The sequence below is a fragment of the Thamnophis sirtalis genome, unplaced genomic scaffold, assembly GCF_051295495.1.
Source record: "Thamnophis sirtalis isolate CommonGarterSnake01/CBP01778 unplaced genomic scaffold, rThaSir2_p1.2 scaffold_15, whole genome shotgun sequence".
Classification (NCBI taxonomy): domain Eukaryota; kingdom Metazoa; phylum Chordata; class Lepidosauria; order Squamata; family Natricidae; genus Thamnophis; species Thamnophis sirtalis.
The window spans coordinates 34892840-34906774 of NW_028261395.1; the positions used below are offsets into that span (position 1 = coordinate 34892840).

At 37.5% G+C, this 13935-nt stretch overlaps 1 protein-coding gene across 1 annotated transcript in view; it reads right to left on the bottom strand.

Moving 5' to 3' along the window:
- Positions 1 to 13935, bottom strand: part of LOC106545335 (cadherin-23) — a 453671-nt gene that overhangs the window by 366082 nt on the left and 73654 nt on the right. The window contains exons 4-5 of the mRNA XM_087702429.1: positions 12553 to 12600; positions 10026 to 10118 (exon numbers count right to left, since the gene is read on the bottom strand). Of these exons, the coding sequence (XP_087558555.1) occupies positions 10026 to 10118; positions 12553 to 12600 (141 nt within the window). The remainder of the gene's footprint in view (positions 1 to 10025; positions 10119 to 12552; positions 12601 to 13935) is intronic.

The following is a 13935-nucleotide window of genomic DNA, read 5'->3' on the forward strand; positions in this document are numbered from 1 at the left end:
CAACACAGTTCTAGGCTGCATAAACAGAGGGATAAAATCAAGATCATGTGAAGTGTTAATACCACTTAATAATGCCTTGGTAAGGTCACACTTGGGATACTGCATCCAGTTTTGGTCACCACGATGTAAAAAAGATGTGGAGACTCTAGAAAGAGTGCAGAGAAGAGCAACAAAGAGGATTAGGGGACTGGAGACGAAAACATATGAAGAATGGTTGCAGGAACTGGGTATAACTAGTTTAATGAAAAGAAGGACCAGGAGTGATATGATAGTAGTGTTCCAATATCTCAGGGTTTGCCACAAAGAAGAGGTAGTTCTTGTTCTTGAGCAGCCAGTATTAAACCTTCTGTTTCTTCCTTGATAGTTCCAATCTTAAGCTATGTCCATATCAAGTTGTCATCACATTTTCCTTCAATGTTTTTCAAGTGCTGTCCATGCAAAGTTTTGGTTTTCCATCTATTTAATCTGTCATCCAGCTGTTTTTCCTTATATTCTGCCTTTGTTTCTGTTGTTTTTATGCTGTTCTCCATTTTCACAGCCTGCAGCAATTTTTCTGTACTTTGGTTGACATAATCTTCAAACTTCATTTTTCTTCTTCTGCAGTTTGATGGATTTGCAATAGTCCCCTGCCCCTATTTTTTTTTGGAGGTACAACCTGTCGATGTCACTTCGTGGATGTAAAGCGTGGTACATATTTACAAGTTTGCGTGTTTTCCGGTCCAGGTTTTCCAGTTCAGCCAGAGTCCAGTTGATAATTCCAGCTGAGTAGAGTATCACTGGAACTGCCCATGTATTAATGGCTTTAATTATGTTTCCAGCATTCAGCTTTGATTTTAATATTTTGCGGACCCTCCTCATGTATTCCTTTTGTGTTAACTCTTCGACTTTTCCATTCAAGATGTTATGTTTCCAATATGCCTAGGTACTTGTAACCATCATCCTTTGCTAATGCTTTCACTATATTTCCATTTCCCAGTTCTATTCCTTCTGGTTTTTTTATTTTTCCTCATCACATGGATAATATATCACATTTTTCAAGACCAAAGTTCATTTTGATGTCACTGCTGAACAGTTGAACTATGTTGAGTATTGATTTAAGTTCAATGGGGCTGTTCGCATACATTTTTAATTCATCCATGTATAATAGATGGTTTATCTTGCCATGTTGGCTTGAGATTTGGTATCCCAGTTTTCTGTTTTGTAGGATTATTGTCAGTGGTATTAATGCAATGTTGAACAGTAGTGGTGAAAGTGAATCCCCTTGGAAGATTCCTCGCCTGATGTTGACTTCACCAATATTCTCCCCATTTATTGTTAGAACTGTTTTCCATTATTGCATATTTGCTTTCAAAAATGTACAAATATTTTTGCTGATGCCAAAGTTTTCCAGACATGTGTTAATCCAGCTGTGGGGTAATGAGTCAAATGCCTTGTTGTTGTTGTTGTTGTTGTTGTTGTTGTTATTGCTATCAGTGTATGTGTTATCTGCCCCCACCTTTCTTTCTTTTTTGTGATATGCCTGGACAATACACTGTATTCAAAATACTTATATAAATAAAAAACCTTGACTTACAAAAAAAGGAAGGGACCCATTAAGCACATCATGCCAAAAACAATGTTCATCTATATCTACCCCAATTTATTTATATTGTTCATCATGGAATCATATGATTGCAAATCTGCACTTTGTTAAAGCGAAAAACCCTACTTAGATGTTACTAAAATAATCATACAGATTAACAAGAGGGGTAGTTTTTGTGGGCTTGATCGAAAGAAGTGTCCATACATACAGGGAGAGAGAACTATACAAAGTGCAGAAAAAGAGTAGGTAGTATGAGCAAAAAAATAAAAAATAAAGGCAGGAAATAGTACACAAAGAAAATTATTCTTTTGTACTCAAGTCTTTTCAGTACTCATTCAACGTTAACTTTCTCCCTTCTTATTTTACTACACTCACTTCTGGTAACCAGTTTCTATTTCATTCTAATTACTTTTACATTTCTTCTTACATATCCAAGTTCTGCTTTGATGTAACAAAATAGGCATGTGCATTTTCACAATCATTGATCGCAACAGACTACAAGTACCCACTATTTTTCTACCAGCATAGTCATATCTTAAAATTTCTCCATTTACCCACTTTTAATAAGCCAGGATATATAAATTTTGCCATTTATGCATAACTTTGCTGTCTGTGAACACAAATCTCTGCATTAATGATTCGTCAACATTTGCTACAAATCACTTGTTCTTAGCCAACTCAGCATCCTTTCCATTCAAACTCATATGCAAACAATTCATTTCTAATCTCTCTATAGGCATTCCTGATATATAAATACATTCCAAATCAAAGAGACACCACACATTCTTGTCTTTTTTCCTGCTCAGAATTTCATTTATTCTTTTATTTGGCTCACCCTCATTATGTACTGCTCTTATTGCATTTATTAACCAATATTATATTCCACATTCTTGCAAAATATTCCATAATTCAAGCCATATCCATACTTGGTTGTTTAAATTAGGAAACATACAATAAACATACAATCTTTCTCACATGTGTACATTTTGTTGAGGAACTGCATGTCCCCTACCTATCAAAAACCTGCACTGAAATTTTCTGTGACACCCATTTAATTGGAATTCTTAAAACACCTCTCAAGCATGCTTAACAAATTAACTCCCCTGAGGTATTGCATTCACTCCTATTACCTTTTCATTCTATAATGTAACAATGGCATATTTCCAATCCAGTTATACCACCTACACCTACCACCTGCACTTACACATTACACAACCACTGCGCCACAGCTGAGGTGGCGCAGTGGTTAGGGTGCAGTACTGCAGGCCACTTCAGCTGACTGTTATCTGCAGTTCAGTGGTTCTAATCTCACCGGCTCAAGGTTGACTCAGCCTTCCATCCTTCCGAGGTGGGTGAAATGAGGACCCAGACTGTGGGGGCGATATGCAGACTCTGTAAACCGCTTAGAGAGGGCTGAAATAGCAGTTAGACTTATATACCGCTTCATAGGGCTTTCAGCCCTCTCTAAGCGGTTTACAGAGTCAGCATATTGCCCCTAACAACAATCCAGGTCCTCATTTTACCCACCTCGGAAGGATGGAAGGCTGAGTCAACCTTGAGCCGGTGAGATTTGAACCGCTGAACTGAAAAGTCCTATGAAGCAGTATATAAGTCTAACTGCTATTGCTATTGCTGTTCAACATTCAGGACCTCCTGTTCGTCCATGATTTTCTTCCACAATAACATTTATAGCATTAATTTCCATCCACCTTTTTGACATATCACTATCATCCCAGGAAGTGGTGGATTGCAGGCGGTATGCCCCAGTACGGGCATACGGAGTCTGCCCAGAGCACTGGGTACTGTTCTGGTATGGTGGTCTGGAGTGCCCGCCCACCCGAGCCCCTTACCTGTCCTTTAAAGCCTTTGGCGCTTCCGCATATGTGCATGGCGCATACAGTGCCTGCGTGATGCTCCGTTGAGCAGCTGGAGCGTCGCGGAGCCTTGCAGAAGTGTCCCTGGCAGCTACAAAGCATGTGCGTGCAGCACACATGTGCGTGCATGCTGTGCGCATCCACGGGCGCGATGCTGGGCCTGTTCCAATGGTACTGTAACCACTGCTCTCAGGCTTTAAAATATTATTTCTAATATTCCTTCATTTCAGTGTGATTCCCCATAGTCTTAATTCTTTTCACACTGCTAAACTATGTTTAGCTCTTATTTCCAACAATATCAAAATTTAAGAAAATTAAAAAGTATGATTTCTATCATAGACAAAGTAAATAAATATGGGTAAGATTGCTCCTCCTTGGCAACTGGAAAATTATTTAATTTAAATATTGACATGAAGCAGATGTCAGGCAGTCTATTGTTGGAAATCGGAGGTAGATTCATTTGCAATACTTTTGGTTATATCTTCATTGTACAAAGGCTTCATAATTCTGAATACTTTCATACATTTCAGATACTGCCAATATGAATAAGATAAACGTTAATATTCTTGGAAAATGTATTTTCTTCTGTTGGAAACACTCTTTTCCCTGTGTGTTCAGCCTATTACATGCAAGCAGGGATTTGGTAAAAGTGGGGAGCTATAAACAAAACCTTATTTTATTTGTGAGTTGGAAATGTATTTATTTTATCAGAAAGCAATTTTAACATTTAATTGATGCTTTGTTAATTCTTTAATAAAGCGGTCTCTAGAGGTCCCATTGTGGTGAATAATTTCCAGTTGCCAACTTGAAATTAATCCATTTTAGGGCAAAGTGTTTTGTTGAATTTATGCAAATGATTGAACAGAAGGCTGGACTAGAAAACCTCCAACTTCCAACTCTGTTATTCTGTTATTTTATGGGCACATGGTTTCATCTGTACCCCATCAATTCCTGGATGAGATAAATAAGTTCAGTTCAGGCCTGGATTTCTGCCATCGTCTATAAAAGAAACAAGATCAATGAAAGATCCCTTTCTTCAACCATATTGCTTTTCTGGAGAACCATGCTAGAATGAACATATAAAATGCTATATATTTTTTCTCCCTTGTGGCTGATTTCTGAAATGCTAAATGATTCTTTTTCAGCACTTCGGCTGTTATATATGCTGCTCCTCATGATTCCTCACCTGTTTGACCTAAATAGTATCATTGGGAGAAAACATTCAAAGATTTTGTGTAGTTTTTCTTTTGCTATTAGGGAGACTATTGATATTTTAGACTGGAGCCCTAAAGCAATTAATGGTCACAAGAAGGTCAATGAATTTAATTTAATTCAGGCAAAATAGAAGTACTTAAATTGTATTCACTGTTTGGGCGATGCTTATGTGGGGACATATTCAAAGTAAATATTAATATTGAAAGTATGTTCAGAGTAAGCAGATAATGTTGAGACTAGTTAGCCTTCCTCTCCCGAGTCAGCCTTAAAAGGAAGCGGTGATTCTTACTAAGAAGAATCATCACATAAACAAAAATAGGAGATATTTTTCTGTTCTGCAATGAGCAGATATTTAACAGTTGTGTTGAGTCTGTGAAGGCTCTCCTGAAGGATTCTGGAGAGCCACATTTTTTTTCTAAAAAAAATTTCATGGAACATTTTTACCTTTAAAAACGGGGGGGGGGGGGTGGACCAACAGATCAGAAAAAACAAGGCAAACATAACCATATAAACGAGTTTTACAGCCTTCTGTATTGGCATACATGTTTAGCTTTTGTAGTTCTCTATTTTACCTTGCCTTCTTATCAGTTTTAACACCTGTAATAGTATAATAACTGTTGTACTAACAATTGTAATAATATTAATTGTTCATATCATCATTATATTTACATTATGGTCAATACTTTCACTTTGATAGTAATTAGTAACTTTGGTTAATTTTTATTCAATACCAGTCTAGAAAAGACAAAAAGAGACTTCTATTTTCGCTTCTGTTTTCTAGCCACTTATAAATTCTATTCCATATTTTTTTTAAAATCTGATTCTTCTTTCTTTTAACTCCATAGTCATTTTGTCCACCTCTGCACATTCAAGTACCTTTCTAATTACTGTTTCATCTGCGGATGTACTTATTTGTTTCCAAATTGTGGAGAGCCACAATTTATTATCATGCCTGATGTTAACTATAACAAGATGGAAAGAAGACACGGAGTTGCTACTGCCGTCTTTCTCTTTTCAACGTGTTCTTTGTAATTAGATATTCTGGGACATCATCACACTGCCCCTGCCAGACAATACTTAAATATGCAAGCCGAGACAATGTGAGCTCTCATTACATTGTGAAGAATGAAAATGTATGTAGCGCTTGCAGTTCTGTGCTTCATCTTCTTGCACCACTAAATTCCATCACAAGTTCTAAAAAAAAATGTCTATACAGTATAATTAGCATTTGCACTGCAAGCTATCAGGTAATTAGGGTAGCCCTCAGTAGAGGGATACCATGAAGTGCTCATACCACTTTATACTGCTTTGATAAGATCACATTTGGAATGTTGCATCCATATTTGGCCATCATGATACAAAAAAGATGTTGAGAATCTAGAAAGAGTACAGAGGAGAGCAACAAACATGATTAGGGGGTTGGAGGCTAAAATATATAATGAAAGGTTACATGAACTGAGTATGTCTAGGCTAACAAAGAGAAAGACTAGGGCCATGATGGCAAACCTATGGCATTTATGCCAGAGGTGGCACGCAAAGCCCTCTCTGTAGGCACAAGCACCGGCCAGCTGATCTTTGCTTGTGCCAGAGCCCCAGAAACCCAAAGACCAGCTGGCCGGTTCTGGTCTTTGAGTTTCTGGGGCTCTGGCGCACATGAGGACCAGCTGGCCAGAGTGCATGTTCATGCCAGAAACCAGAAGATCAGGTGGTCTTTGAGTTTCTAGGACTCCGGCATGCATGCATGTTCCGGTTTGGGCACTCAGTGCCAAAAAGGTTTGCCATCACTAGGGGGATGACATGATAGTAGTCTTTCAATATTTATGGGGCTATTATAGAAGAGCGGATCAACCAATTCTCCAAAGCCCCTGAAGGTTGGACAAAATATAATGGATGGAAACTGAACAAAGAGAGAAGAAACCTAGAATTAAGGAAAAACGTCCTAGTAGTGAGAACAATTAACCAGTGGAAGAGCTTGCCTTCAGAAGTTGTGGGTGCTCCATCACTGGAGACTTTTAAGAAGAGACTGGACAGCTATTTTTTCTGGAATTGTATAGGTTCTCCTGCTTGAATGGGGGATTGAATTAGAAGACTACAAGGTCCCTTCCAACTCTGTTATATTGTATTTTGAGTGTGGAAACATATGGTTTTAAAAACAAATACAACAATTAGGAGAGAGGATTTACTGTTTCTGATATAAAGTCAAGCAATAGGGATCATATTTTACCTAAAGAAGGCTGATGAAGGATTCTTATAGGAAAAAAAAAGTAGAGCAAAGACTCAAGTTTAATCAAAATGGGGTGTCAAGTAGTAAATTTATTAATGGAGCATTAATAATGTAATAATTGCTACTTTTAAAAATACTACATGTAGCTCAATTTCACAGTCTCACTCTCACATACAAGTTCACCTGCTTGCTCACTCATTAGCTTGATTGAATGGCAAAATAATCTATCTATATTAGGCAGGGAGATACAACAATGGAATGCTAAACTATAGAGAACCAAGAAGTCTGAATTCTGAGAAGCAAGAGAGCCTGGAAAGTATCCTTTTCTCTGATTAATGGACCTAGCATTCAGGAAAACAAAGCTATTAAAATGATTTGCTCAAGTTGTCTCAAAGCCATACCAAACATTCTGGGACAACCACAATCAGATCTTCTGCTTATCAGGAATGCTAGCAAGAAGGAGCCGAGGTGGCGCAGTGGTTAGGGTGCAGTACTGCAGGCCACTTCAGCTGACTGTTATCTGCAGTTCAGCGGTTCAAATCTCACCTGCTCAAGGTTGACTCAGCCTTCCATCCTTCTGAGGTGGGTGAAATGAGGACCCAGACTGTAGGGGCAATTTGCTGACTCAATTTGCTAAAAATCTGTAAACCGCTTAGAGAGGGCTGAAAGCCCTATGAAGCGGTATATAAGTCTAATTAATAAATAAATAAATAATAAAGAAGGTAGAGGAATTAAGGTTGGAGCCTCATCATTTTTCTTTCATGGGTCATGTATGGATCAGGTCTGCAGAAAAAGACAATTCCAATGGTAAAAACGGGAAAAGGGGAAAAATTTAAATGCACCTTAATCTTACTACAGTAATGGTGCTGCAGATTTTTCTACAGGATTTATAAACCCAAAATACCAAGAGCAACATATAAAACTACTGTCATAGAGATATCTCCAAAGTGACATTTGATTTGGCTACAAGTCATCAATTTTACCTTCAAGTGTTGGTAAACTTTACATATAGTCACATATGATTTAGATTTAAGATGCACTAACATATATTAATAATTTAAAAATAATTTTAGTTAAATTCACAGGGTTTTATAATCCTAGAAAATGATTTATTGATTTGACTTATTTCTCACTTCTCTATACAATCAAATAATTGAGGTTGTTTTAGATTTTTTAAATTGATTTAAATAGGTTCTTCTCCTGTCCTCCTGGACCCTTTTCTATGTAATAAGAAACTCATATTTCAAAACTTTATATAAATGTAACTTGTATATCAAAAGCATAAAAAAATAACAGACTTAATTTTAAAAAATGTAAATGCAGCGAAGGAGAAATCAGTAAAATTTAATTTTGTCCTAATTTTCTTTTAAATAATCCCATTTTTTTAAAAAAACTCACATGATAACTCATATTTATTTTTGTATATACTTTTCTTATATATATATCTTCTGCGACAGCGATTTTCAACATTTTTTTCCAGATTTGTGAAAAAGTAGTCATGAGGAAGTAAATGATCCATTGATAACTATCTCCAACATCTCTTGAAGTAAAATCTTTCCACGAAATGCCATCAGATTGAAAATGATCAGAAACAAATAAAACCCAAAATTTCACTCAGCAGCTTTCAGTGAACCAACATGAACTGAAATGCATCTGCCCAATTGAATATTCCCTTCTACAAAATGTGTAATATAATTCTTGGGTCAAAATCAACATTATTGATTATAAAGATGGCCTATTTTAACATAAAATTAAAACCTTTTTCAAACTAAAATGATTATCAAGGCATATTTTCCTATAATGTGCCATATTAGCCCCCTGCGCTATACTAATCTATATTGCCTTTTCCGAAACCCAGCTGATCAGCATGGCAGAGTAGATTTCTGTACCTCAGCTGCTCCCCTCGCCAACAGTAACGCTGAAGGGAGTTTTCGGTGAACTGTGCATGCACTCAAGAAGCGCACTCAGCGAACTGATTGTTAAACCGGTAGGATCCGACCCCTGATGCCAATGATTATATAAGTCAAACCCGCACTGTTGCATTCAATAGGAAATTGTCAGTACCCTTAAAAAACTTGAAAGATTTCTAAAAAGTCTTTCTGAAAGATTTTTCAGAAAATAAAAAAAAATTTACAGCAAGAACCCTAATGAACAATAGGATCCACAAAATATATCAAACAAATGTTTGGTAATTACAGAATGAAATTCAATGGTGAAAAGAGCAAGGTTCTACATTTAGGTAAGAAAAACAAAGTGCACAGGTACAGTATAGATGGTACCTTGCTCAGTAACTATAAGAGGGATCTTGGAGTCCTAGTGGACAACCATTTAAACATGAGTCAGCAGTGTGCAGCAGCTGCCAAAAAAGCCAACACAGTTCTAGGCTACATAAACAGAGGGATAGAATCAAGATCATATAAAGTGTTAATACCACTTTATAATGCCTTGGTAAGGCCACACTTGGAATACTGCATTCAGTTTTGGTCGCCACGATGTAGAAAAGATGTGGAGACTCTAGAAAGAGTGCAGAGAAGAGCAACAAAGAGGATTAGGGGCCTCGAGACTAAAACATAAGAAGAACTGTTGCAGGAACTGGGTATGTCTAGTTTAATAGAAAGAAGGACTAGGGGAGACATGATAGCAGTGTTCCTATATCTCAGGGGTTGCCACAAAGAAGAGTGAGTCAAACCATTCTCCAAGGCACCTGAGGGTTGAACAAGAAGCAATGGGTAGAAACTAATCAAGGAGAGAAGCAACCTAGAACTAAGGGGAAATTTCTTGATAATTAAACAATTAATCAGTGGAACAGTTTGTCTCCAGAGGTTGTGAATGCCCCAACACTGGAAATCTTTAAGAAGATTTTGGATAGCCATTTGTCTGAAACAGTATAGGGTTTCCTGCCTAGGCAGGGGGTTGGACTAGAAGACCTCCAAGGCCCCTTCCAACTCTGCTATTGTATTGTATTGTATTGTATTGTATTGTATTGTATTGTATTGTATTGTATTGTATTGTATCTATGAGAAACATTATCACTCAGTTAGTTAGAGAAGATTCCAATTATAATCAATCATTCCTTGAGGAAAAGAAAAGATGGGGATTCCATCAAGCAAAATGGTAAATGAGTCCATACCTCTGGGATGCGGACACTGTATGGTTGATTGTGAAATCTTGGTGTGTTGTCATTGACATCTCCAACTTGAATATTCACAGACCCCTTTATCACCTATAATCAAAAGGATTTGTAGCAAACTTACTATAATTGCAATGATTTCTTCAATTGCAGGGGTAACAATATTGGAAAATTTTGAAAAAGTTAATAAGCATTACTACTATAGGAAAATTATCTCTGTGTGAAAAGGAAAACTGGATTCTAGGAAGTGTGGCCTTATTTTGAGCTCCTTTCAGTTATGAATGAGAGCCTTAATTAACTGTTCAAAGAATGTTTGAGTTGTGAATGCTGAATCCACAATTTCAAGTTTCGGACTGCAATGGTGATTGTTGTTCCATATTAACCCACTTAATGTACTTTCTAGCTAAAACTAAAATGTGTCTTTCCTATGTATCATTCATTATTTCTTCAATATGATGAGTTGGGTTAACCCACTTTAAACACATTAGAAGTTCAATTTTTAAAATGCAACAATTGAAATAAATCACAGAATCCATACATCTAGTGTAGTATTTATTATTAAAGGGTTGGGTCAGATATCTTCCGCCAAGTTGATATCATGTGATATTAAAGATCTTCTCTTTATAGCAGAGAGATTGTACACAACCATAAGTATTTTATTTACAACTGAAGCATGTATGCTGCAAGAAAACTTCATATTTGTGTTTTCAACATTTATGCACAGCTTGATTTTTGGTACAGTGGGACCTCGGGTCCCAATTGGCTCAGACTACGAACAAATTGGGTGCCAACTGAAAAATCTGCTAAATGTTTCACTCACGTCACAAACTCATCCTCGGGTGCCGAATAAACATAGTTGCAGTGATATTCCCTGCTGCACTGTGTCTGTGTGTGTGTGTGTGTGTGTGTGTGTGTGTGTGTGTGTGTGTGTGTGTGTGTGTGTGTGCATGTACAGTCAGTCTTGCTTCTGGTCATGACCAAATTGTGTGCTGACCAAAGTCCTGGAATAAATTACGATTGGCACCCAAGGTCCCACTGTACATGGTAAATATGATATTCTGGCATTTACTTTATATATTATCATATTAGAATAACTGCCACACTGTAAACTGCAACATATTTTCAGGGTGGCTAGAAAAAGCAAAAAACATGTTTCACTTTTAGAACGGATTGTTTTGAAGTTATTCTTATGTATTCGTGGGGACCTGTGGACCTACATATATGGACTTATTTATATAAAAGACCAGGCAAAAAAACCACAGAATCCAAAAATGCTGCTTTAAAGTCAGAGCTTTCTCCTTTACTGAACATTTTTCTAATTTAAAAAAAAAATCACATTTCCCTGTTGCCCAGGCAGAAAAATGGCTATTTAAAATGTGGATATCCCCAAGCTGGATCTATATTCCAAAAATATAAGGGATGTTTTTCAAAGCATTTCCAGACTTATTCTCAAATGGCTTTGAAGCTGTCCATATCTGTAAATCACACCAGCTTTACACTTAACTGACCTAAGCATCAATATTTCTTGAGTACAGCGTGAGCGCCAAGCTGTCTTAACGCATGGGCCTGACGGGCACTTTCCCGTGGGCCAGTGGTGAGATTCAATTTTTTTTACTACTGGTTCTGTGGGCGTGGCTTGATGGGTGTGGCAGGGGAAGCATACTGTAAAATCTCCATTCTCAACCCACTCCAGGGGAAGGATACTGCAAAATCCCCCTTTCCTCCCAATCAGCTGGGACTCGGGAGGCAGAGAATAGATGGGGGCGGGGCCAGTCACAGGCGGTATTTATTGATTCTCTGAACTACTCAAAATTTCCACTACTGGTTCTCTAGAACTGGTCAGAACCTGCTGAATACCACTGTGGGCATAGGGGCTCCATACTAATCTGTGTATGTTAACCCTTCAATGCAGCACGTATCATATAAATACAGCAACTGTATGGCTTACTGGGTATTATTGTGTTTTTCAAGCCTCGTGTATTGTTCAAATGTTTATCATGTTGATTAATTGTTTTTAATGTTTCAACACCAATTTTGTTGGAAGTATCGATAAAATAAATATATGTTGAATTTTATCGACCATTTACATTTTTATTCCTGGGAATAAGCCCCAGTACACTGCTTTACCCAAGGGCCCATAATGCTGTGAAGACGGCCCTGTGTGAGAATCTATATAACACAATAGGTTGTCCTATGGTCTGCCATGCTTCTGCTTTACAAATAAGAGAAAAAGACAGAGACCAGAACTGCCTTGTTCCCTGAAGTTTACACTTCTTAATGTGAATGGAGAGAGAAACAGATGGTGGGACTTCCACCCCATTTCATAAATTGCTGTACAGAAAGAGCGAATGCCTGAGATATGCACCTGCTTCTCTTACGACAATCACACTGCCGTATTCCTAGGAGGATTCCTTCAGAAAGAGTGTGGGATCGTGACAGCTTTCCTCTCCTCCCCATAGAGAGTGACCTCTCCATATCAGCTCTACTCTGGTCTCCATTTAAATCATGGAACAAATGTTACACTTACCCCTTGGCTGTCACTGACAGAAAATTCAACTGTGAATTCTGACTTCGTCTGAAATGAAAAGAAAAATGATATAATTAGAGATGCCACAGTGGTAATCTGTTGATAGAAGGCTTTGGATTTGAGCCGAATATAATTACATACTTTTGCAGCCGGGAAGAAGATGAGGCAGTGTCTCGGCAATAACTGAAAATCTCACTGCAAGATTGCAATAGTAGGATAATTTTACCTAGATATCAAAGGGGTTGGAATAAATTAATTAATGTAGGGAAATGCTAAAGGTCCCTACTTTCTCACTAAAGATTAGATGTGTAGGGTGTGAAAAGCAGAATAAATATGAACAACAGTTATTCAGTTTTTAAAAATAACCTTGTTCTTTTTCACCGGATTGTAGTTAGATCTAAGTAGCTCTTTTACATTATGCAAAACAATTTGAATATTATTGGATAACATAATTGTAAAAAATCACAGTGCCCATTTAAACCATGTTACACTGAAATGATAAAAGGAATCTAATCTTCTAACATCTCTGCAGTTTGACCTTTTCAAATGGTTGAATTCAAACACAACGATAAAATTGTTATAAGAAGAATGAGTCAGTCATCCCCAGATGTACATCTTCTATCTTTTCCTTTCCCCATTTCTGGGTCCATTGCTTGGAGCTTATTATCACAGCTCAATTCAGACACAATGCCTTTCCCCCTTGACCTAACCCATGATTTGCTATATCTAGTTTCTTCTTCTTTTTGAATAAGTCAGTGTGATCTGGTTCACATATCACTCTAAGCCAAATCAAATAAAACTTATTATAACTTTGTGTCATGTATGAAACCAGATAGTAGGTTACTGGTTACTAGCCAACTAATAGCTGAAATCAAAATAATGTATTACTTTGAAGTCTGGAATTATTGGGTTAGGTCAAAGGTTGGCAGCTTGCGGCTCTGGAGCCGCATGTGGCTCTTTCATCCCTCTGCTGGTTCTCTCTGTTGCTCAAAATGTGTCAACAGCCACCAATGTGCGACACCCGCTGGCATGCGATTTATTGAGCTTTTTCAACTCCCAGCAGGTTTTGTGGCTCCCAGTCTTTTCTTTTCTGTGGGAAACAGATCCAAATGGCTCTTTGAGTGTTTAAGGCTGCCGACCCCTGGGTTAGGTGATAAACTGCTAGATAATGAAGCCACAAGTTTCAGTCTCATGGACATCTATGACAGCAAGGTAGGGAAGTAATGAAATGTGCATTATGATATGATGAAACTGACTTTCCGCCACTTATATGGAAGGACACTATGATGTCACTACTCATGTTTTCTCACGTGGTATCACTGGAATTAGGTATGGACATCTATGTTCCCTTTTTCCTTTGACTATTTATTCTGGAGGAAAATC